The sequence below is a fragment of the Rhinoderma darwinii genome, chromosome 1, assembly GCF_050947455.1.
Source record: "Rhinoderma darwinii isolate aRhiDar2 chromosome 1, aRhiDar2.hap1, whole genome shotgun sequence".
Taxonomy (NCBI): domain Eukaryota; kingdom Metazoa; phylum Chordata; class Amphibia; order Anura; family Rhinodermatidae; genus Rhinoderma; species Rhinoderma darwinii.
Window position 1 is genome coordinate 414946676 of NC_134687.1, and position 26565 is coordinate 414973240.

The following is a 26565-nucleotide window of genomic DNA, read 5'->3' on the forward strand; positions in this document are numbered from 1 at the left end:
ATATCATACCACCATCATCTCGCTGCAGATCACACAGTGACTACAATACTGATTAGAGGCAGAATAAACATTTACATTAGGTGACTCACCGGTGACGTCTCAGATTCTAGTTCTTTTCTTCTCCCTCAGGTCCAGACATCTATGATGGATTTCTACCGGCCATGACCCATTTCTGCAGATTTCCGCTCAGATGTCTTCAGCTTCTCACTTTTAAAACATTTCTGCACCTATAAACAAAGTTACAATTCTCAACACCTCTAAATATAATAAAGCACCATACACTGCACCTCTAACTATAATAGCACCGTACACTGTGTCCCTGATTATAATAGTACCATACACTGTCACACACACACACACCGTGCCACCTGTAGATAGTGCTCCCATAGCCCCCTGTAGATAGTGACCTACATAGAAGCCCCTGTAGATAGTGTGCTACATAGAAGCTCCTGTAGATAGTGCCCACATATGGACTCCAGAGCTGCAAGGCAATAGTGCTAACCACTGAGCCACTGTGCTGTCCTACATATAGCTTCCCCTATAGATAGTGCTCCACGTATAGCCCAACTCTGTAGAAAGTGTCTCACATATACCTCCCCCTGTATATAGTGTCCCACATATAGCCCAACCCTTTAGACTGTGCACTACATATAGCCAACCTGTTGCTAGTGCCCACAGGTAACCCACCCCTGTATATAGTGTCCCACATATAGCCCACCCTATAGAAAGTACCCTAAAAAATAGCTCCCCTATAGATAGTGCTCTACATATGGCCCACCCCTGTATAGTGTCTCACATATAGTGCCCCACATATAGACCCCCCTGTAGATAGTGCCCCACATATAGACCCCCCTGTAGATAGTGCCCCACATATAGAGCCCCCTGTATATAGTGGCCCACATATAGAGCCCACTGTATATAGTGGCCCGCATATAGAGCCCTCTGTATATAGTGGCCCATATGCCCTACATATAGACCCCCCCTGTAGATTGTGCCCCACATCCCCAAATACAGACCTCCCCTGTAGCTAGTGCCCCACATATAGACGCCCCCATATATAGTGGCCCGCATATAGACCCCCCTGTATATAATGGCCCACATATAGACGACCCCCCCTGTAGATAGAGCCTCCACTATAGATAATACCACTCACATCTTTATGAGAAAAAATATATAAACTTGACATACTCACATGATCCCGTTCCCACGCTGTTCACTGGCGATGCAGACATGCTCTCTCCTGAGCATGTCTGCTGGAGCTGAACGAGCGTCGTCCAATGACGCTGATTGGCGGGGCAGAATGACTTGGCCCGTCAATTAGCACCTTCCAAGCATGGAAGCGGCGCGATGATCTCATCGCGCCGCTAGCCAATCAGCGTCATTGTAAGGCAATGGATGGTCGGGCACGGAACATGCCCTGCCATTCATTGCTAATGCATGTATTTGGCTGTCGCTAACACCGGGGCCCCCTCCGGTGCTAGCGATACCTACAGGCATGAGAGGGCTTGTGTCGCACTGCCCATACTTTGAGGCTCGGCGGCGCGCGCCCCGGTAGCGCCGCTCTAGCAGCCATAACGGCTGCTAGCGGCGCCACTGGGCATATGGGGGGGCGTGTCGGCTGGTGGCACGGGCCCCCTCAAGCCCCCGGGCCCCGTAGCAGCCGCTACGGCTATGTACGGCTGCTACCGCGGTAGTTACGCCACTGCCTGGAGGTGAATCAATTTAATCTCATAGCTACCTATATAGGACAAACTCTGGCATGAGATGACATCCGTTTTTACACTTTGTTTTCACTCTCTAATGTGATAAAAACAAAATCATGATGTGAAACTATCTTGGGGTTAAAATAATGTATTAAAAAAAAAAGCAATTCTGCCATTGTCTTTTTGGATCTATTTTACTGTATGGTATAAATAACATGATAACTTAGGGCCGGTTCACATCAGCATTTGCTTTCCGTTGAGGGGTCCTGTAGGAGGTTTTCGTCGTGCAGGGGCGTAGCTAAAGGCTCATGGGCCCGGGTTCAAGAATTCAGCTTGGGCCCCCCTACCCCTCCCCAACACCACCATCATCAGACCCCTGCGTGCGCTTATGCCCAGACGCCTTGCCCAACAGCCCCCATAGTATAATGCCCCCACACAGTATAATGCTCCCATAGCTGCTCCCACACAGTATAATGCCCCATAGCGTATAATGCCCCCCATATCAGCACCCACAGTATAATGCCCCACATAGCTGCCCCCATACATTATAGTGCCCCCCATATCAGCCCCCATACAGTATAATGCCCCCCATATCAGCTCCCCATACAGTATAATGCCCCCATATCAGCTCCCCATACAGTACAATGCCCCCCATATGAGCTTCTCATACAGTATAATACCCCCCATATGAGCTCCCCATACAGTATAATGCCCCCATACAGTATAATGCCCCTCCATATCAGCTCCCATACAGTATAATGCCCCCCATATGAGCTCCCCATACAGTGTAATGCCCCCATATTAGCTCCCCATACAGTATAATGCCCCCCATATGAGCTTCTCATACAGTATAATGCCCCCCATATGAGCTCCCCATACAGTATAATGCCCCCCATATGAGCTACCCATACAGTATAGTGCCCCCCATATCAGCCCCCCCATACAGTATAATTCCCCCATATCAGTCCCCATTCAGTATAATGCCCCCATATCAGCCCCCCATACAGTATAATTCCCCCATATCAGCCCCCATGCAGTATAATGGCCCCCATCTTATCAGCCCCCATTTCATATCAGCCCCCCATGCAGTATAATGCCCCCCCCCCATATCAGCCCCCCATACAGTATAATGCCCCCATATGTGCATAATAGAAAAGTAGCATAATTACTTACCTATCCCCATTCCTTCGCCTCCTCCGGTATAAGCTATGAGTGACTCAGCGCAGGCAGGCGCGATGATGTCGCTACATCCCGCCTGCCAGCGTCGAGCCACTCAGGGCACAGTGAATGCTGGATCAAGGAGACGTCAGCTCCTTGCTCCAGCATTGAATGGCACCGGGACCTCGGTGAGTGACTCGCGACCCCCCGGAGGTCTTCACACGAATCCCCAGGGGGACGCGACCCACAGTGTATAATGTATTGTGTTGTATTGTTCAGTTTGCGGTGGAGAGAGGAGGGGGGCTGTAATTTAACGGGCCCCCAGTCTCCACCGCAAACAGCACAGTACAACACAATACATTACAAGGCAACACAATACATTACAAGCCAACACAATACATTACATTACATTACAAGACAACATAACACATCACAATACATTACAATACAGACTCTGCAGCTCACCAGGAGTCCTCCGCACCAGGTCTTCCACTGTACTAGCTGGAAGATGTGTCACGTGACAACACGGTCACATGGTACACTAAGTGTACCATATGACCGTAACCAGGAATTGCCGGCTTCACGGCACAGAAAATAAATTATTAACCAGCAAGCTGTATGGCAACGGGGGCCCGTGGGCCCCCCAGGCTTTGGGGCCCAGTCGCAACTGAGACCGCTGCGACCCCTATAGCTACGCCACTGCCGTCATGGAACCCCGCAACGGAAAGTCAAACGGAAACCACAGCTTCCGTTTGCATCACTATTGATATGAATAGTGACGGAAACATTGCTAATGGTTTCCGTTTGTCACCGTTCCGGCAGGTTTCGATAGCGCAATCGACTGCGGAAACCTCCGATGGAACCCCTGACCGGAAAGCCAGCCCTGATGTGAACAGGCTCTTAATTCCCTGGTTCTATAGGATTATGATCATACCAAAATTGTATCGTTTTTTGCTTTACTTTGTTTTTGTGTCTGCTGCATTACAAGAGCCATAACATTTTTATTTTTCCATTGACCTAGCTTTATGAAGGCTTATTTTTTGCTGGACAAATTGTAGTTTTCATTGGTACCATTTCAGGGGTACATAGATCTATTTGATTATTTTTATTCCGTTTTTTTGGCAGGTGGGATGAACAAAAAATATAAATTCCGGCATTGATTTTTAGTGGGTTCTATTTGTATGGCATTTACCATACGGGACAAATAATGTGTTAATTTTATAGTGCGAGACGTTACGGTTGTGGGTATACTTTATGTCTATGTGGGGGGAAGGGATTTTATTTCTTTTTTAGTTTCTATTTTTTCTTTTTAAACTTCTATTTGATGTTTTCTTTTATACCATTAAGGGACTTGATCGCTTCTATAATACACTGCAATACTCATGTATTGCACTGTATTATGGCTGTCAGTGTTAGGCTTCGTTCACATCTGCACTAGAGCTACGTTCCGACGTTCCATCAGAGCTTTCCGTCGGAACAGAGCCCTGACTGACACAAACGGAAACCATCATTTTCCGTTTCCATCACCATTGATTTCAATGGTGACGGATCCGGTGCTAATGGTTTCCGTTTGTCTCCGTTGTGCAAGGGTTCCGTCGTTTTGGCGGAATCAATACTGTAGACGACTATGCTATTAAAATCAATTGTGATGGAAACTAACCCCCTCCCTCAGTGAAAGGACTTATGTGCTGTGGTTGCTCTTTATAATACACTGCAATACTTCTGTATTGCAGTGCATTATGCCTGTCCATGTAAAACGGACAGCCATCTGCTAAGCCATGCCTCTGGCATGACCTAGCAGGCATACACTACAGGCAGACCTGGGGGCCTTTATTAGGCCCCCGGCTGCCATAGAAGACACCGGCACCCGGCGATCTTATCGCTGGGTGCTGGTGGGATAAGAGGAAGCTCCTTCCCTCTCTCCAAAACAATTCAGATGCGGCGCTCGCTATTGAACGCCGCATCTGAGGGGTTAAACGGGTGAGATCGATACTAATATCGATCTCACCCGTTAGAGCAGGGATGCCTTCATACCTCTGGTAGCTGAGAGCAGGGAGATTTAACGGCTCCCTGCTCTGTTTATTTATTCCGATGCAGTGCCGTAAAAAGGCAATTGCATCGGAATAAAGCACGTTAGTGGCCGCCATATAAAGGCGTATTGGCGGTTACTAACGGGTTAAAGTTACTTTTTTTTAAAAAAAAATCTGCTAAACTGTGCTGCTCAGTCATGTTGTTTCACACAGTTTTCTGAAGAAAGAGAAAGAAAACTTTGAACTGAGGTGAAAAAGGAAAATGTAAATGTTTTAAAAAAATCTAGCTGTTAAAAAAATTCTTCCAATTCATCCCAAAGGTTTTCAATGGGGTAGAGGATAGGACTCTGTGCAGGTCTCTCGAGTTCCTTTACACTTGTGTTTATGGACCTCGCTTTGTGCCGAGGGGAACAGTTGTGCTGGAACAGGAAAGACCTTTCCCCAAACTATTGCCACAAAGTTAAAGGCATACAATTGTCTGAAATGTCTTTGTATGCTGTAGCATTAAAAGGGTATTCCTATAATCAATATTTATCACCTATCCACAGTATAGGCAATAAGTGTCGGATAGCTGGGGGCCCCAGCGCTAGGACCCTCACCTATGACTAGAACGGGAGTCCCGAGATCAACATTCTTTCTCACTGCACTAGCTGCAGTGAGAAGGAGCCTAAATGGATCGTAGGTCAAGCATGGGCCCTGCCGCTCCCTTCAATGTCTATGGAACTGACAGAAACAGCTGTACTAGACTGTCTCATCAGTCTCTTATGCCTCATGCACACGACAGTGTGCATCAGCCGGGTCCCGTCAGTGATCCGAGGAAAGATAGGACATGTTCTATCTTTGCATGGATCGGAGAATCAGGTCAGTTGTGACGGACCCGATACACCCGCTAAAGTGAATGGGTCTATGAAAACTATCGTGTGCCACTAGGATGCCGTGAAAAACGGCCTAAGTGGCACTCGGTTGTGTGCAACCGCACATAGACTTTGAATGGAGCAGTACCACTCATCTGCCGCATCATTCAAAGTTTATATTTACTGCGATCTTGCAGTGAGGAGGAATGGGGTATTAGGGACCCCTGCTCTAGTGATCAGTCTGGCTACCAACAGTGGTACCTCAGCAATCAGACAGTTATCGCCTCTGCTGTGGAGAGGTGAAAATGTTGATTCTGGGAATACTCCTTTAATACGCTAAAATGAAGGGGCCTATCCCAAAGCCTGAAAAACAGCCTGAGACCATTCTCCCATTTCAGTAGACAATATGCAAACCCAGATTTCTACATCAGACTGCCAGATAGTAAAACTTGAGTCACCACGCCAGTGAACTCATTTTTACTGCCTCAGAGTCCAGTGGCAATGTACATTAAAAAAAACTCTAGCCACCACTTGGCATTGTGCATGGTGATCTTTGGCTTGTGTGCAGATGCTGGTCCATGGAAACACATTTCATGGAGCTCCTGACACACAGTTCTTGTGCTAATTTCACTTCTAGAGGCATTTTGTAACTCTGTAGCGATTGACACAACAGAAGGTAGGCAATTTTTACATTCCATGTACTTCAGCACTCAACGGACCCATTCTCTCCGTCTGCGTGGTCTTCGGCTTCATGGCTGAGTTGTTATTACTCCTAGATGCTTCCACTTCACAATAAAAACACTTAACATTGTCCAGGCAGATCTAGCAGATCAGAAAAATTTAACTGACTGGTGGCAAAGGTGATATCCTATAACAATGCCATGTTTAAAGTCACAGAGCTCTTCAGTACAACCCATGCTATTAGCATTGTTTGCTTACGGAGATTATGTGGCTGTGTGCTTGATTTTATGCATCTGTTTGCAATGAGTGTGGCTGAAACCTAATAATTATGAGGATTTGCCAAATACCTTTAGCCATATAATAAATGATTGACCATTTCTAATTTGAATTGCCTGCCTATGCAAATCAGCCTGGTTATAGAGAAAAAATATATATAAAAAAAAAGCTTGTACTGTAGGCTTTTACAAATGTGGGCAGTGAAATCATGAACCACATCTACTAGACATTTATGGCATATCCCATGGATATGGCAACAATTTTTCTTTTAGGTATACCCGTTTTAGAAAAGTCTCACGGCTGTGGGGTATGTGGACCCACTAGGCAGCTCCGCCGTAGCAAAGTAACAGCTGGCCAAACAATGGTCATTAAAAGTCTTTAGGACAAGAGTACCTGGATAGAAGCTTAGACAGATAATTGGCGTAGTAGACGTTAGATGTAGCAAACGTTTGGTGTAACAGACCTTTGGCACAAATGACACTCTCTATTTCGACAATAGACTTCGCACTGGAACAAACACAAATACTGGATACGGAATACAAGGAACGGTAACACTGGATACAGGATACAACTAAGGGACTATTTGCAATGACAAACATGGGCAGACAACGCTCTGGCAAGAAGGAAGAGGGCAGAGTCCTTTTTATAGTTCCTGGTATGCTGGGCATAGAATCGGAGAGATTTTCCTGGTGCGCGTGCGCTCGTTCCCGGCCTTAAAGGGCACACTAGCAGCAGCAGAGAACAGTGCAGTGTACCGGCGTCTCAGAGGAGGGAGATACGTCCATTAAAACAAGAGGTGGTTATAAGCCTTGTGTGATAGCTGCTAGGTCACCTGCAGCACCCCCTTTAGCAAGGGTGGCAGATACTCCATGTGGAATCGCACAGGTCACCGCACACCCCTAAGGCCGGTCTTAGCGACCATTACTCACATAAGCAGACTAAACAAGAGCAGGCCATGCAGTCCCTTAGTTTCTTTAGCCAGATCAATTTCTGTACTTGTGCAGTTAGATTCAGTATTCAAATTAAATCACTTAAAGAGCAAAATAATAGATCCACTTTAAGGCCGGATTTACACGAGCGTGTGCCTTTTGCACGCGCAAAAAACACGGCGTTTTGCGCTCGCAAAAGGTACTTAACAGCTCAGTGTGTCAGCCGCGTATGATGCGTGGCTGCGTAATTTTCGTGCAGCCGCCATCATTATGACACTCTGTATGTTTGTAAACAGAAAAGCACGTGGTGTGCTGCACGTGATTTTCACGCACCCATTGATTTCAATGGGTACGTGATGCGCAAACAATGCACAAATAACGGACATGTCGTGAGTTTTACACAGCGGACACACGCTGCGTGAAACTCACGGACAGTCTGCACGGCCCCATAGACTAACATAGGTCCGTGCGAGGCACGTGAAAACCACGCGCGTTGCACGGACGTATATCACGTTCGTCTAAATAAGCCCTAAGAGTATCACTCTATATGAAATATTAAGAAATATTTTTGCATTTATAAATGCACACAAATTTGCTTAACTGGAGTTTACAATGAAAACGTTGGCTAAACACACAGTCAAAATGTATTCCAAGGAGCAGCAGTAGAGGCAACACAGTGACTAAAAAGCATGAGTGGGCATCTCTAAAAAACTGTAAGGCCCTGTTCACTCGATCCGTATTTCAGCGCGTATTTTGGCACGGAATCAAATACACCAACAATCTACCTCCGATGCAAGTCAATCAGGATTCTGCAACCCTATTCACACATTCCAAAAATGTTTTTGCCCAGGTTTTACTCCACGCTATAGTCACATGCTACCTGTACTTACGGAATCCCCCCGTTGACTTCAATATAGGGAAATCACATGACAATCTGCTGGACATTCTGCTTGCCAATTTAAAAATACACCACAAAAATCTGCAGGACAGTGCGTGGATTTCTTTGGCGGATTCCCTTGAAATACGATCAGGATTTTCAAGTAGAAATTCGCTATATATCCACTCACACTAAGGTCACATTTGTTGTAGCAGGTATCAGTGCCAATAACTTATGTGACCCTATGAGCTGCTGACTTGGTGGTTTGAAATATCATTAGATCTTGAACTACTCCTTTCCAAGAAGTCTGATTAATATCTGTACTTCCCACTCACTGACTAACAGTCCAAGTATTTTTATTTTGAGTAGCTGTGAAGATCCTATATAATAATTGCAGAGGTTATTCACTTAAAAAATGGTTAAAGGGTAACTAAACTTTCAAAAAACTTTTGACATGTCATAGTGACATGTCAGAAGTTTTAATTGGTAGGGGTCTGAGCAATGAGATCCCCACTGATCGCTAAAATGAAGCAGCTGAAGCCACTTCGATTCTGATCAGCTTTTCTCGAAAAACCGAGCAAATGATGTATGGGCTCAATAGAAAGTCTATGAGTCTATATACCGCTTTCCAAGAAAAGCTGATTGAAAACTAAGCAGAACAGCGCTTCTGCAGCTTAATTTTAGCGATCAATGGGGTATCATTGCTCGGAACCTCACAGATCAAAACTTCTGACATCTCACTATGACACGTCACAAGTTTTTTGAAAGTTTAGTTACCCTTGAAGTCAAGGATAGAATTTCCTTCACTTGGGGCAAAGATTCAGTGTGCTTTCCTAGCACTGTAACTAAGTACAGCCAAGGTAGAGTGGTTTGTTAGTGCCAACCAAACCCACCTGGGGCACATACTCAACACTAGAAATTTTCAAACTTCTTTTGATATCTATGGACTTCTTTTTCTCTTGTTTATATATACGATTTGGAGTCTTTATCTTCAACAAATGTAGTGGGTGGTTGTGATTCTTGTTCCCCACCCTGACATTCATGTGTCCTGTGAGACTTTTTTGTCTAATAACATACTCAACACTGCAGCTTTGGAGGCAAAGGGTTTTCCGGGTCTTACATTTTAATAATTATTTTTGTTTTATACCTAATTACCTTCATTGTCTTTGGCTCAGGGCAGTAATGAGGGCAGACTAGTAATGGTATAATTTATTTGAAAAAACGGGACCCCATACGGCCGTATGGGGTCCCGTTTTTTCAAATAAATTATACATTTACATCGCGGTGGTCCTTCAAGATTGACCGGCTGGGATCTCGGCAGCAGCACTCATCCATTACTTATCTACCTACTACACGCTTCTGACATTGTCACCTGTGGTAAGCCTCCATCTGTCAAACATAGTTTGTTATTTCTTGGGCTTACTCACACTATGTGGCGCCGTGCTTTTCTCTCTCAAATCTCTAGACTTGTAATGGGGGATATATAGGTAAATAGTTTATTTTTTTTATTTACATAGGTCTGTGTAAAAAAATATAATTAATAATGACCAAGAACACCCATTTAAAGAGGATCTGTCATGTCCTTTCACATCAAAAGCCAGCTGAATAGCTTACCAACCGCTGTAGCACTGAATGCAGCGCTGGTTTTCTTATTTTCAAGTTGCCTGTGTTCCCCTGCAATCGGTCCCGTTAGTTTCTGTGACCTGTGCGAGTAAACTGTCGAGAAGGCGATCTCCAGTACTCAGTGTCAAATTTAGTCATAGACGCTGAGCGAAGGGGAACGCCCACATGACAGTCTACTCGTACAGGTCACGAAAACTAACGGAACCGGTTGCAGGGAAACGCGGGTGGCTTGAAAGAAAACCAGCGTTGCACTCAGCGCTGCAGCGGCTGGTAAGCTATCCAGCTGGTTTCTCTTTAAGTCCTTTCAGGCTTTGTCTAAATGATTACTATACATAGTTTCTGATTAGTTTTTTCACATTTACTCATCAGGATATAACTACCTGACAGAAGGCTACATCATCATGTCTGAGGCAGTAAGTAACAATACCTGAATTACTTTGTTTGCTTGATATCACAAAATATTAGCACTTCACAAACTATTAATTGACTTACTGTAGCAGTAAAATTGGCAATGCAGAGGGAGATTTCTCAAGTTATGCAATCTTTTTTATTGATTACTTGTTTGATTAAATATTTATTGTATATATAGCAGACAGGGCCATAGCCAAAGGCTCATTGGTCCCGATGCAAAAGTTCTTCTTGCCCCCCCCCCAACTTCTCATGGGCGACGACCCGCAGCTTTCAGCTGCATCGCTGGGTCTCCTAAGTGATCCAACGATGCAGCAATAGCAGAGCCAGGTGTGTCTCTAAGGTGACCCATCAGTTATTGATAGCCTGTCCTGAGGACAGGCCATCAATTTTTAGGGACTGGACAACCCGGGCCCCAGCAGACTACTTACCCTTCGGCTCCAGAGGCCCTGACTCCATTGAGCGTTGTGACTTCATGTGTGGCGCACAGAGTTTTGACATCATGATGCGGAGTCGTCAGAACCTCCGCTGCGCTCCCTAACAGGGGACAGTATACTGTCAGCTACTATAGTAACAGGGGCCCGTGTAGTTTATTACATAGGCCCCAGTTACTATAGTAACTTTTTATAGACGTGGTGTGGGGGGCTGCGGGCTCCCCTGGCTTTGGGGCCCGGTCACAATTGGGACCCCTGAAACACCCTATAGTTATGCCACTAATAGCAGAAGTATTTAATTTTTTTGCTGCACACCATGGCCAATCATTAAAGAAGCACTCCGGGAGTTTCATATCCCACGACAGTTTTTACAGGTATTTACAATTGAGACACGCATATGTAGCTGAGATCAAAAGAAAGACTCTGATTATACAATAAGATGCTATATTACAATATGTTGCTCCAGTAGGATATATGAAGGGTCTCATATCGGCTTTATACAGCTATTATTAGATAAATGCTTAAAAAATATTCCCTTTGGATAGGATGCATAAATGCGATGAGGATATACTAGGTATTACAGCGGATCAGTGGAATGATATTCTAGAAGCTGTCCCTGCTACATCTCGGGGGGAGGTTGCACGGCTGTCACAGTTATACATACTGCATAGAGTGTACAAGACGACACAATTACTATATCGCATAGGAGTATGTGCAGATGCGAGATGTCCAAGGTGCAGACAGGAAACTGCGGATGTTATACACATGCTATGGAGTTGCGTGCAATTGCATGAATATTGCTCAGAAATGTTGGACATTATAGCTAAAGCATACTATATGAGTAAAGAGAGACCCTAAGATCTGTATTTTAGGTTATGTTGAAGAATTTCCAACAGATACACAGGGCAAAACGGTGGTGGGACGTCTTTTTTATGTAGCGAGGAAGCTAATAGCATTTCACTGGATAAAACCTGTATCCAGGGCTGTATGTACCACTGGGCTTTTTTTTTTAAACTTAACTTGTGACCTGACCGGCCAGCGGTCAGGTCACTCACAGGGCAGGGGGGTGTGCGCTTCACCAGCGCTCCTTAGTCTGAAGGACACTCCCACTGTTAATGGGTTGGCCAGAGCAGCTGTGGCCAATCCGAGAAACAGTGGGCGTGTCCTCTTAGGGCACGTTCAGACGTGGTGGAATTGCTGTGGAATTCCACTGCGGACAGTCCGCAGTGGAAATCTGTAGCAGACAGTTTGTCCATTGGTTTCCACACCTTTTTAGTTATCTTCGTGCAGACGTTGCTGAAAACTCCGCTGCGGACCATAGGCTGCGGTGCTGAATTTGGTGTCCGCAGCATACACTGTCTGTTGCGGACTTGATGCGTACATGTTGTTGAATTTCTCCATTGACTTCAATGGAGTTCCAAAATGACGCAATGAAATCCGCAGATGTAATGTGTGTTGCGTTGCGGGTTGCTTTCAGGAACAGGATATTTCATTATTCTGGCTGGACCTATGTGTGTCGAGGTCTATACCCAGACCAGGATGGAATGTTTGAAAGAGAGCAGGGTTTGATTTGCACCTGAATCCGCAACGACAAATCCGCAGCATTTTACTTAACATTTTAGCCAAATCTGCAAGAGAATCTGCAACGCGGATTATGTGCGGCCTTGATGCGGACAGTGTCTGCAGAATTCCGCCACGTCTGAACATGCCCTAAGAAGCGCTGTAGGTGAGCGGATGACAGAACAGGACAGGAGGGCAACGCAGCAGGTCAGGTAAATATTGCTACATGTTTAGTGTAATGTAATGTGTACTATCAGTACACAGGCTAATGTACTGGCATATAGATATATGCCAGTAGATGAAAGGTGTATTCCGGTTACAACAAGTTATCCCCTAGCCGTAGGGTAGGGGGTAACTTGCTGATCGGTGGGTGTCCAACAGCTGGTTACTAGAACGGGGGTCCCATACCCCTCGTTTGAACCGTGCGGCAGGTCGCTCATCCGCACTGCCGCTCCATTCGTTCTCTATGGCAGAGCCAGAATTAGCCGAACGCTATACTTGCCCAGTTCTCGTAAACTCTGGGGGTCCCAGCTGTCGGATACCCACCGATCAGCAAGTTACCCCATACCTTACGGATAGGGGGGAACTTTTTGTAACTGAAATACCCCTTTAGAGTTTAAAAATAAAAAAGTAAAAATAAAGTAATGTTAAATAAGAATTAAAAAAAATAAAAAATACACACCCATTTTTTACAATAACCATAAAATAAGTCTCAATACATAAAATATACACACATTCGGTATCGTTGCAACCGTAATAAACCTGCACAACAAATTTATAGCGTCATTTATGATGTGTACAGTATAAAAAAATAAAATAAAAACTGCTTTCGTTCACTTATTAATGTGAGGCACGAGGTGTTATGATTTTTATACCACCATGTGCCTCTCATTAATAGTAATTAACCCCATCATGTACCTTACACATGAACCAAATGTTGTCCATTATGACTGAGAAACACGATGGGGTTAATTACTATTAGGTATCATTTACACGAGCATAATATACGCACGTGCGATGCGCGTGCTTTTCGCGCGTGTCGTACACACCTATATTAGGCTATGGGGCAGTGCAGACAGTGCGTGAATTTTGCACAGCGCGAGTGCTTTGCGTAAAACTCACGACATGTCCTTTCTTTGTGCGCTGTTCGCGCATCACGCACCCATTGAAGTCAACTTCCGTGCGAACTGCGTGATTCGCGCAACAGCTGTCAAACTCTGAATGTAAACCACTTTTCTGTTTACAAACATCCAAACGGAGTGTCATAATGATGGTGGCTGCGCGAAAATCACGCAGCCGCGCATCATACACTGATGACACACGCAGCTGTTAAGTGCCTTTTGCGCACGCAAAACGCCGTGTTTTTTGCGTGCGCAAAACGCACACGCTCGTGTAAATCAGGCCTTAATGTGAGGCACACGGAGGTTCAAAATTCATCACACCTCGTGCCTCACATCAGAAAACGTTAGAACTATTTTATTATTGTTGGCAAAGTATTGTTTTGGTATCGAGAATCGCAATACTACACAAAGTATCGGTATCGAAGTTTAAGTTCTGGTATCGTGACAACTCTAATGTAATGTACTGTCTTCAATTGTATCCGCGTCCTTAGGAAGCGGATACAATTAAAAGCGCAGGTGAAGCAAGGGAACTATTAATTCTCTTCCTCATCAGTGCCGTTGAAAAATATGGAACATTTCCTATTTCAGGCCGTAATAACGGCACGGGCAGGCCCATAGAAGTCTATGGGGCTCCCATAATTACGTGTGGCTACGTGTGTGCACCCTTAAATATGGGAGTGTTGCTAGGCGACGTCACATGATAGTCACTGTCCAGGGGACTGAAAGAGTTAACTGATCGGCAGTAACTCTTTCAGCACCCGGGACAGTGACTATGGCTGGAGTTAACAATATTAAGAGTTAACTTACCTGCTTCTTCCTCCAGTCCGGCCTCCCGGGATGACAATTCATCCCATGTGACCGCTGCAGCCAATCACAGGGCAATCACAGGCTGCAGCGTTCACATGGACTGCCGCGTCATCCAGAAAGGTCGGACTGGATGTCAAAAGAGGGACGTGTCACCAAGACAACGCTACGTATAAACTTCTTTTACTTTCAACCGCTGCGGAAACTCTGCCCGAAAGGGCTGCCCCTTCTCTCTTTCCAGCACTGATAGAGAGAAGGGGCTGCCGATTAGTGCAGAGAAAACGGGTCTGTAAATACGGGTGGAATACTGGTGACACCGGACCCGTATTTACGGGCACGGATCCGTAAATACTGGTGGAATACGGGTCGAATACGTGTGGAAAATGACCCGTACATACGCCAGTATTTACGGGAGGAAAAAAATACGTTTGTGTGCATGAGGCCTAAGGTAGTAGCAATGAAGTTAAAAAAACACCTACACAGAAAAAATATTTTATAGAAATAAAAGCCCCCATACAACCCTCGTTAACCATTTTATTGAAAATAAAAACGCTGCCATCAAAGTAGTCCTCAAATCCGACGTAGTCCAGAAACCGAACCTGTAAAAAAACACACAAAAAAAAACACATTAGTAACACTAATAACTAAAGAAGCAAAATGATCATTATACTTACCATCCTGGGTCTGTGACACTAAACTAAGCAGTGACAGCTTTAAGCTGTCATTGATTAGTTTATATCACATGTTCCCAGGTTACCTCCGTTCATTGGCTTACTTTTCATTGGCCTACTTTTAAATGTAGGACGATGTACTAAGGTAACCGACAGGGCATTTCCTGCTCCAGTCGGGAAGGGCGTCTGCAGGAGTTTTTTTTTTCTAAAAAATAAACTGTGACCTAATCAATAATAGGGGAAATGGGCCCCAGTGTTCATGTGGGGAGCAGTGGAGGGAATGTTAATGGTGTAGCACTGAGCATTTATTTTAGGGTACGTCCGTACATAGTGTAATTGCAGATTTTACGCAACTAATTTAATTGCGAAAAATCCGCAGCGTAATACAGTAGCAGTAGAGTGGATGATATTTGAACAAATCTCACAGCATGTAAATTTATGTTGTGGAATCGCTGGTTTTCTGTTGCAGTTTTTCCCTATTGAATTCAATGGGGAGGTAAAACCCGCAACAATTAGCCCTGCCTGTATCGCATTCTAAAGCTAAGTTTATTGGAAAAGTAAATGTTATGTTAATGAACGAAAGGGCTGTGTTTTATAAACTAAAAGTACCTAAAAAATGTGAAAAGCTATGGCAGCCTTGGCTGGACACACCTGGGTTAGCGAATTCTTCTTTGCTAAGCGACAGGATACTTGACTCACCTACGACACTGAACCTCCCGAGCTTAGGGAATAGATAAAGAAATGTTGTTATTTTCTGGGTGTTGAGTTATATCCATATATGTAACCTACTGGAATGTGTAAGTATCCATGATGTGTGATGATCCCTGATTCTGCTTATGTGGCCTTCGACTCCCTACCCTACGCGATAGCCTCCTATGATAGTGTATTACTGTTGGATGTACAATATACAAATATGCCTGGAACTGGGAGGGGTGGGGGTGGGTTTTAGGAGCTAATTGAAATGTGTTTATGTTTTTGATTTGTTGAAAATGTAATAAAAACATTATCTGATTAAAAAAAAAAAAAACCACTACAGGAAAAAAAATATTGTTTGGTGCATTCATAATAAGCATCCAGTAAATAGCTGTGCAATTCATTTTCTTGCTGGTGGTTTCTTTAATTATCTATTCCTTCGGTTATATCACGGGACTCGCACTATGACTCTCCGAAGAATACAGCATCTTCAGTATGGACTGGAACTCAGTCTCTCTATGCAAGCCTGGGAATGTCATAGGAAGGCATGGAGAGACTGACTTCCGGTCCAAACTTATGACACTGTATGATTCAGAGAGTCAGTGGGTGGGTCATATGGTATAATCGAAGGAACAAAACGGAGCTGATAATTCCATAAGAAAGTAATTACGAAGGAACCAAACAATAAAAAAAAATTCCTGGCCTGCATCTTTAAAAGGGTTGTGCCATTAGGACAACCCTGCCCGTATGCCCTATTAAAAAATGTAAACGTCATAGATGGGGGTCCCTCTGCTTGCAATCAGGGCCGGCCTTAGTATAGATGGCGCCCTGTGCGAAATTATCTTTCGGCACCCCACCCCATCATAAAAAAAATTCACCATAAAAAAAGTATAATGCCCCCCACAGTATAATGCCCTATATAGTGCCCCACACAGGATAATGCCCCTTTAGTGCCCCCATACAGTATAATAATAATATTTAATAATATAACCCCTTCAAGGAAACAGTATTTTGACCTGTAATTGTGCCCACACAGTATTATGTACCCCCTATAGTACCCCTACACAGTATAATGTCCGCTTAGTGGCCCCCACACAGTATAATGCCCCCCCCCCGCTTGTAGATAGTGCCCCCCTGTAGATTGTGCCATACAGCCTCCCTATAGACATTGCCATACATCCCCCCAACTCCCCCTTGTAGATCATGCCATATCGCCCCCCACCTCCCCCTTGTAGACAGTGCCTCCAAACGTAAAAATTTTACTCACCTAGGCCCCGTTCCCACGTTGAACTGAGCTGCTCAGTGTAGGCTGGCGTGATCCTGTAGCCTAGTACAGAGTTTCCTAACCTTTTCTGACTCTCCCTACCAAAAGTTGTTTCGAGAAAGACAGACAGAAAACGGCTTAAAAACAAGCACTACACTCTTAGGGTATGTTCACACAGCGTGTTTTGTAAGGCAAAAAAAATCTGCCTCAAGATTCATTCAGGAATTTTGAAGCAGATTTTGAAATAACAGCGTTGTTTGACCTTTTTTTTTGCGCTTTTTTTAAGCCGTTGAAGCTAATGCAAGATATGCAGGCAAAAAAGCACCAAACGAGCACCGCAGGTATTTTCGGCCTCCTATTAATTTCAATTGGAGCTCAGAGGTGGAAACCACTTGAAAACCATCAGCTCCCACTCACAGTAAAATGATCATCAGTGCCCCACTCACAGTAAAATGACCATCAGCCCCCCACTCACAGTAAAATGACCATCAGTCCAGCACTCACAGTAAAATGACCATCAGCCCCCCACTCACAGATTCCCCTTGTAAGTAGGGTCACAAAGCCCCCTGTATATAGTGCCACACAGCCCCTTGTAGGTAGTGCCACAAAGCCCCCTTTAGGTAGCGCCACACTACCCCCTGTAGGTAGTGCCACACATCCCCCTTGTAGGTAGTGCCACACATCCCCCTTGTAGGTAGTGCCACACAGCCCCTTGTAGGTAGTGCCACACAGCCCCCTGTAGGTAGTGCCACACAGCCCCCTTGTAGGTAGTGCCACACAGCACCCTGTCGGTAGTGCCACTCCACACAGCCCCCTTGTAGGTAGTGCCACACAGCCCCCTTGTAGGTAGTGCCACACAGCCCGCTTTTAGATTGTGCCACACAGCCCCCTTGTAGGTAGTGCCACACAGCCCCCTTCTAGGTAGTGCCACACAGTCCCCTTGTAGGTAATGCCACACAGCTCCCTAGTAGGTAGTGCCAAACAGCCCACAGCCCCCTTGTAGATAGCACCCCCCTTTTTGTAGAAAGCGTCACTGTAGCTCTCTGAAGGAGCGGAATCCCCTTGTAGCCGGGGATTCCGCTTCTGGAGTGCTCTGCTTGATATCTCTGTCCATATATGGACAGTGACATCAGGGGCAACTCCTGAAGCAGAATGCCTGTCCACAGCGTTGCCGAAGCTGTGACCGGGGATTCTATACCACGAGAAGCCCCTGTCATCTGTGTCCATTTACGGACAGTGACGTCACTGGCTTCTCCTGGAGTAGAATCCCCGGTCACAGAGTCGGCCACGCTGTAGACGGGGATTCCGCTTCAGGAGTTGCCCCGGATGTCACTGTCCATATATGGACAGAGACATCAAGCGCGCCGTCCAGGAGCGGAATCCCCAGGCACACAGGGATTTCGCTTCTTCAGGGAGCTACAGCGGCACTAGTAGATAGCAGAGCAGGGAGATACCTCCCTGCTCCGCTATAGTGGCGTTTCTACCACTGTAGCAGCCGCAGCGGCTGCTAGAAGCCGCTAACCGTGGGGGAAGGGGGCATCCTGAGGGGCCTTGCCGGGGGGCGGGCGGCCAGGCGGCCCGGGCGCCCTCATGCCCGGTGTCGCCGCTAGCAGTCACTATGGCCGCTACAGCGGTAGCAACGCCACTGAGTGAAGAAGTGCCCGGGCGCTTTTGAAACAAGCAGGGGAAGGGAGCCAGCGCAGCGCACCTGCTGGAGTGATGCACCCTGTGCAATGGCACAGGTCGCACACCCATGCTTGCAATGCTGTCTAATAGCCAATGCGGAGAGCAAGGATCGATGATGCAGAACATAGAGCAGCGCACAATTAAAACAAAGTTAGGTGGTGCAGAGGTGAGTTTATTTTTCAGCAGGCTCCCATTTAAAGAAGGGCTTGTTTAGATAGGACAACTCATTAACATTCATTTAATGAGTTCTCTGATGTTATGTTGAAATACATTTATTTTACATTTTAGTCTATTGCACATAGTCGGTAACACCATTTGAAGTAGACGCGTATCAATAATCCAAATTTCTGTCATATCTTCTGAAAAACAACAACCCAAAGAAGGCAATTTATGTTGTACTTAGGATATAATACAGCCAACATGATTTTAGAGCATATGACTTGGTAGTATATCATATTACATTATATCACTTTAATACCTTTCTGTCTTTTTACATTAGACTTAAATTGGAAAAATGTTGGCTTAAAATATAATTTTTTTTGTAATAAATCAAAATTCTATGGCAGCATTTATCCACAGAAGAGGTCTATTGTGTACATCACCAGTCCTGTATTTCAGTGTTAATAATATAGCATTGCAGGTCACATCACTCCCTACTCTGTCAAAGGGCAAAGAGACAAGAGAAATCATTTCCAGCGATCATACAGATTGCAATTTTCACTGACATCATCATGAACTTAAGAGGCTCTGTCACCAGAATATAAGTGCCCTATTTCCTACATAATCTGATCGGTGCTGTAATGTAGATAACAGCAGTGGTTTTTATTTTGAAAAACGATCATTTTTTAGCAAGTTATGAGCAATTTTAGATTTATGCTAATTAGTTTCTTACAGACCAACTGGGCGTGTTTTTACTTTTGACCAAGTGGGTGTTGTAAAGAAGTGTATGAGGCTGACCAATCAGTGACCAATCAGTGTCATACACTTCTCATTGTTCCAGCCCAGCTTCTTTCACTGCACAATCACACTGTGCTGTGGATCATGCTGGGCTGGAACAATGTGAAGTGTATGACACTGATTGGTCACTGATTGGTCAGCCTCATACACTTCTTTACAACACCCACTTGGTCAAAAGTAAAAACACGCCCAGTTGGTCTTTAACCCCTATCCGCACCAGGACGTAACTGTACGTCGTTGCAGGAAGTTACTTCCCGCACGAGGACGTACAGTTACTGAGTTAATCCCGGTGCACACTGTCGGCGACAGTGTGCACCGGGAACCAGGAGGTCAGCTGTCGCCGACAGCTGACACTCCCCTCTTGCCGGCCAGCGGTCCTTTGCCGCTGATTTCGGCGCATTAACCCCTTAAATTCGGCGATCGGGTGCAATCGCCGAATTTTAGGGGTTTCTAACATATCGGCAGACCCCCGTCCGAAATCGCGGGGTCTGCCGATAGTTAGTATGGCAAACGGAAGCCAAACAATGGCTTCCGGGTCTGCCATGGACAGAAGCCCATCAGGACCAACCTTCGGCTGGTCCTGATAGGCTTCCTGTCAGAGTGACAGAAAGTCACTGTGCCGTTCCCGATGCACACTGTCGGCGACAGTGTGCATCGGGAACTTGGAGATCAGCTGTCCCCGACAGCTGACACTCTCCAGTGTTGCCGATCAGCGGCTCATCGCCGCTGATTTCGGCAATTAACCCGTTACATGCGGGGCTCGATTGCGATCTCCGCATGTAGCGGGTTTGTAGCGCATCAGCAGCCCCCATGCAATCGTGGGGGCTTCTGATGCTTGTGATGGCACCCGGGGGCCAGACAACGGCCCCCAGGTCTGCCATGTATGTCAGCCTATGAGGATCAGCCTCTGCTGATCCTCGTAGACCAACTGTCAGAGTGACTGTGACGTCACACTGACAGTTGGAATACATTACACTACCTAAGTAGTATAATGTATTCTAGCAGCGATCAGAGCTGCAGGTCAAAAAAAGAAAGTGTAAAAAGTAAAAAAAAAAGTTAATAAACAAAAATATAAAGTGTAAAAAGTAAAAAAAAGTTAATAAAAATGTTTTATAAAAGTGTAAAAATAAAAGGTTTTGTTTTCCTATAATAAGTCATTTATTATAGGGAAAAAATGAAAACGTTAAAAAAAAGTACACATATTTGGTATCGCCGCGTTCGTAACGACCCAATCTATGAAACTATAATGTTAATTTTTCCGCACGGTGAACGCCGCAAACAAAATAAACTGAAAACGGTCAGCATCGCTATTTTTTGGTCACCACCCCTCCCAAGATATAGAATAAAAAGTGATCAAAAAGTTGCATTTACCCCAAAATGGTACCAATGAAAACTACAACCCGTCCCGCAAAAAACAAGACCTCCCACAGCTTTTTTGACGAAAAAATAAAAAAGTTACGGCTCAGAATAGCGTGTCCCAGAAAATAAATTATTTTATAGAAACTTCATTTTATTGTGCAAACGCTGCAAAACTTAAAAAAAACTATACACATATGGTATCGGCGTAATCGTACCGACCGGCAGAATAAATTAAAACGTAATTTATTGCGCACGGTGAACGCTGTAATAAATAAAGAATTTAAAGCGCCAAAATCGCTGTTTTTTGGTCACCCTAGCTCTAAAAAAGATCCTGAGGGGCCAAAATGCTCACTATACCCCTAGAAAAATTCCTTGAGGGGTGTAGATTCCAAAATAGGGTGACTTTTGGGGGGTTTCCACTGTTTTGGTCCCTCCGGGGCGTTGCAAACCCGACATGGCACTGAAAACCAATCCAGCAAAATCTGCTTCAAAAAATCCAAAAGGCGCTCCCTCCCTTCTGAGCCCTGCTGTGGGTCCAAACATCAGTTTACGACCACATATGGGGTATTGCCGTAATCGGGAGAAATTGCTTTACAAATGTTGGGCGGCTTTTTCTCCTTTATTCCTTGTAAAAATGAAAAAATTCTATGTTTCCACAGAAAAATAGGTGATTTTCATCTTCATAGACTAATTCCACTAAAGTCTGCAAAAAAACTGTGGGGTCAAAATGCTAACTATACCCCTAGAAAAATGCCTTGAGGGGTGTAGTTTCCAAAATGGGGTCACTTTGGGGGGGTTTCGGCTGTTTAGGTACCACAAGACCTCCTCAAACCTGACATGGTGCCTAAAATATATTCCTAAAAAAAGGAGGCCCCGAAATCCACTAGGTGCTCCTTTGCTTCTGAGGCCTGTGTTTCAGTCCATTACCATACTAGGGCCACATGTTGGATATTTCTAAAATCTGCAGAATCTGGGCAATAAATATTGAGTTGCGTTTCTCTGGTAAAACCTTCTGTGTTACAGATTTTTTTTTATTACAAATGAATTTCGGCAAAAAAAATGAAATTTGTAAATTTCACCTCTACTTTGCCTTAATTCCTGTGAAACGCCTAAAGGGTTAAAATATTTTCTGAATGTGGTTTTGAATACCTTGAGGGGTACAGTTTTCAAAATGGGGTGATTTATGGGGACTTTCTAATATATAAGGCCCTCAAAGCAACTTCAGAACTGAACTGGTCCCTGAAAAAATAGCCTTTTGAAATTTTATTGAAAATATGAGAAATTGCTGCTAAAGTTCTAAGCCTCGTAACGTCCTCGAAAAATAAAAGTACGTGAAAAAAAATGATGCAAACATAAAGTAGACATATAGGAAATGGTAACTAGTAACTATTTTGTGTGGTATTACTATCTGTTTCACAAGCAAATACATTTAAGTTTAGAAAAATGCAAATTTTTGCAAATTTTTGCTAAAATTTGAAGTTTTTCACAAATAAATATTGAATTTATCGACCAAATTTTTTCACTAACATAAAGTACAATATGTCACGAGAAAACAATCTCAGAATCGCTTGGATAGGTAAAAGCATTCCGGAGTTATTACCACATAAAGTGACACATGTCAGATTTGAAAAAATAGGCTGTGTCCTGAAGGCCAAAACAGGCTGTGTCCTAAAGGGGTTAAGAAACGAATTAGCATAAATCTAAAATTGCTCATAACTTGCTAAAAAATGATAGTTTTTCAAAATAAAAACCACCGTTATCTACATTACAGCGCCAATCAGACTATGTAGGAGATAGGGCACTTATAATCTGGTGACAGAGTCTCTTTAGTCTGAGCCATAGCCAGGCTTTCCTTCACCCTGGGCAAAGATTTAGTTTGCTGCCCCCATCCCTGCATCTAAATATCCTGGCCAAAGGCAAAATTACTTTTTAGCACCCTCTTGGCACCCAGCATACATGGCCCAGTAACCCCCTGCAAAGCTACGCCCCTGAACTCAGTGGATGGTGCTGAAAAGTGGATTCCTTGGCAAGAGCTACAGAACTTTCTCCTGGTAACTAATGGACACAATGGCACAGCACAATGGTCCTAAAGGTCCAACAGGGGCTGACGACATAGTTATTTAGCAAAATGTTTATTATGCTATTTATTTAACGTAAGAATTGCCCAAAAGAGAACCTGCCACCTTCCACTGTAACATTCACAACAGTATTTTCAGTGCCTAACACAAAACAGAAGCTCTTGGCCTACTCAGCTACTTTTCTAGATCTCAGTCAATAATACCAGGTAGTAATACATACACAATACATGAAATATCAATCTTGTGGGATGTAAAGGGAGAGGCTGTAGGCCAGATCTCTTCAGTCTGTGAGAATTATCATTTATGCAAAAATACAAGGTTTTAACGGTTTCTTTTTAATCATGTAAATTGAAAATTGTAATAAGAAGCAGAATTCATGCAATTTTCCCAATAAGGTGACAGATGTTTTTTTAAAGATAAATATTCAGAACCCCTTTCACGTACAATACAATCCTTGTTACTGGTCGATAAATGAATTTTAATGAAGTTTCATCTACTTCTACTACTGAAATATTAAATTATAATATGTTAAATCATAAAATTACTGATATAATAACTGTCATTTACTTATTTTTATTAACAGAATTTAGTCCTTGAACGGATAGTAACTGCCAATATAACTCCTACAAACTTCACTAAGGAACTAGCCACTAGCTCCAGTATTGGCATTTCAATTCTCTCAATTGCCTTTACCATTGGATTTCCTGGAAATGCCTTTGTGATCTGGACTATTTTGACCTGTATGAAGAAGCGGACTGTCACCTGTATTCTCATTTTACATTTAGCTATTGCAGACATTGTTGTTATGCTCACAGCACCAGCGTTTATCCATCTTCTAGCTACTGGTAAATGGGAATTCGGGAATATTTTCTGTAAGTTGTGCCATTACATCAGCTGTTTAAGTATGTATGCCAGTATTCTCCTTATCACCTCAATGAGTATAGACCGATTTCTTGCCGTCTCAAAACCATTAGCTTCTCTAGCCATAAGAACTAAATCAGCTGTTAGGAATATGGTTTGGGCAATATGGTTGTTGGCATCTGCCCTAGCCATTCCCATGCCACTTTACCGAGAAGTTATTTCCCATAAAAATAAGCCTCAGTGTATACCTTATCATGGTTCTACTGGAAATGAGATTTTTCAATATCTCTTTGAGCTTATAACAGGTTTTGTCATTCCTTTCGCAATCATAATATTCTGCTATGTCTACATTGGTCTAAGGTTGCGTACTGCAAAGTTTCAGACCAAACATAGAACAAGCCGACTGGTCATCATGATTATAGTAACGTTTGCAGTCTTCTGGTTTCCATATCAAGTGGTGAATATAATGCAAGTATCAGGAAAACTCTTCTCATCAGAAAAACTAATAAAAGTGGCTAAAGGTGTGAGGCCTAATGCTACTGCGTTTGCATTTGTTAGTAGCAGTGTTAACCCTATTTTATATGTATTTGCTGGTGGCAACTTCATAAAGACAGCAGGAGCGGAATTCATGGCCAAGCTCTTTGAAGGTGTTGGCTCTGATTCCAATAGTGTACGCAAAGTCTCCCAAGTGCTTTGGCAGAAAAGTCAAGTTGAGTCGGTGGAACAGGACAATGTGAACAAATGAAGTTTGTGCTTTGCTTAGATGAGTGGTGATTTATTAGTAGGTCCTATAAAGGTACAAAGTTGTGAATTTAATGTAACTTGTTTGACGGAGTAAAAAGTATATATGTTTTTAATGAATATGACACAACAAATTTTTGATGAACTTACGTTGTATAACGCTACGCTGTATTGTGATATGGCTGAATTAACAATGCATGTAACATATCTGAATAGGACTATAACACTGGTTCACATTCATTTTAGTGAGTTTCCTAGGTCAAAATTTGTGTAAGGAGCTTTATTAAAATATGTCTATGGCCGCATGCACACTAAACTGTGTGTACAGAGCCTGTATGCAGCACGTGGAATCCCTAAGATTCAGTTTTACTGGGCCATGGGTACACCATGTGCTGCTTTATGGTGCCTCTGTGAGGCTCCTTATTCTGCCCTAGAAGCACTGCTAATAGGGGGGAATACCCCCATAATACAGCATGTTATGGAAAATGTCACGTTTATTTTTAGAAATCTATGGGCTCATACTATATCTTTGTGTGCCTCCAAATTACATACTGAGGCACACAGAAGTTTTTATTCTCACTGATTCAGACAGAATCGGTAACATGTACATGTGCATGTGGTCTTAATTGTAAAGTAATCATTCTGTGATTTAGAACATGTCATACAGATTAGTATTTTCAGCATACTTATAATTTATGGGCAGATAAAGACAAATAACACACTGGAAAACCTCCAAAGAACTGGATCTGGCTTGCTGCAGGTTAACAAAATTCTAGGCTTCAACAATCAGAATAGTTAAAGGGGGGAGTGCTAGGGCAAATATGTTTTATTCTTTCTGTGTTAAAAATCTTCCCTGATGTCCATAAATAAGGAGAAATTATAAAAGAACAGCTTCTCATTATTTCTTATATAGCTACAAAGTGATTGCACATTTTTTACTACCAATAAGATGGTATTAACTTAGAGGAACATTAAACCTAGAAATTATTGAGGAAAAATGAAAACAGAAATAGAGAAGAGAATCCTGCTCTCATCTATCTATCTATCTATCTATCTATCTATCTATCTATCTATCTATCTATCTATCTATCTATCTCTATCTATCTATCTATCTATCTATCTATCTATCTATCTATCTATCTATCTATCTATCTATCTATCTATCTATCTATCTATTATCTATCTATCTATCTATCTATCTATCTATCTATCTATCTATCTATCTATCTATCTATCTATCTATCTATCTATCTATCTATCTATCTATCTATCTATCTATCTATCTATCTATCTATCTATCTATCTATCTATCTAACTATCTATCTATTCTCAGCAGTAATGAGCAGTGTAGTTGAGAATCCAGCACTGAGGTGATATATAACGCTTACTAAAAGCAGCAGCAACATGGATATTAAACAGCAATACTGAGCAGTATAAGGGTATGTTCACACGCTTAACCAAAAACGTCTGAAAATACAGAGCTGTTTTCAAGGGAAAACAGCTCCTGATTTTCAGAAGTTTTTTAAGCCACTCGCGTTTTTCGCAGCGTTTTTTACGGCCATTTTTGGAGCTGTTTTCAATAGAGTCTATGAAAAACGGCTCCAAAAAGGTCCCAAAAAGGGACCTGCACTTCTTTTTCACGGGCGTTTTTTTTTCAAAGCGACCGCGTAAAAAAACGGCCCGTCGGAACACAACACAGTTTTTCCCATTGCAATAAATGGGCAGATGTTTGGAGGCATTCTGCTTCCAATTTTTCAGCCGTTTGTCGGCTGTTAACGGCCCGAAAAATAAGCCATG

At 43.5% G+C, this 26565-nt stretch overlaps 1 protein-coding gene across 3 annotated transcripts in view; it reads left to right on the forward strand.

Moving 5' to 3' along the window:
• The window catches only part of LOC142742868 (leukotriene B4 receptor 1-like), a 33786-nt gene extending 8130 nt beyond the window's left edge, over positions 1-25656 (forward strand). For 2 of the 3 annotated variants that reach the window (XM_075853051.1, XM_075853060.1), the window contains exons 2-3: positions 10501-10544; positions 23750-25656. In XM_075853051.1, coding sequence (XP_075709166.1) covers positions 10533-10544; positions 23750-24772 — 1035 coding nt within the window. In that variant the 5' untranslated portion in view covers positions 10501-10532 and the 3' untranslated portion in view covers positions 24773-25656. Of the gene's footprint in view, positions 1-9803; positions 9886-10500; positions 10545-23749 lie in introns of those variants that run through there. The other variant, XM_075853068.1, reaches the window with a different exon arrangement.
• Positions 25657-26565: the final 909 nt, after the last annotated feature.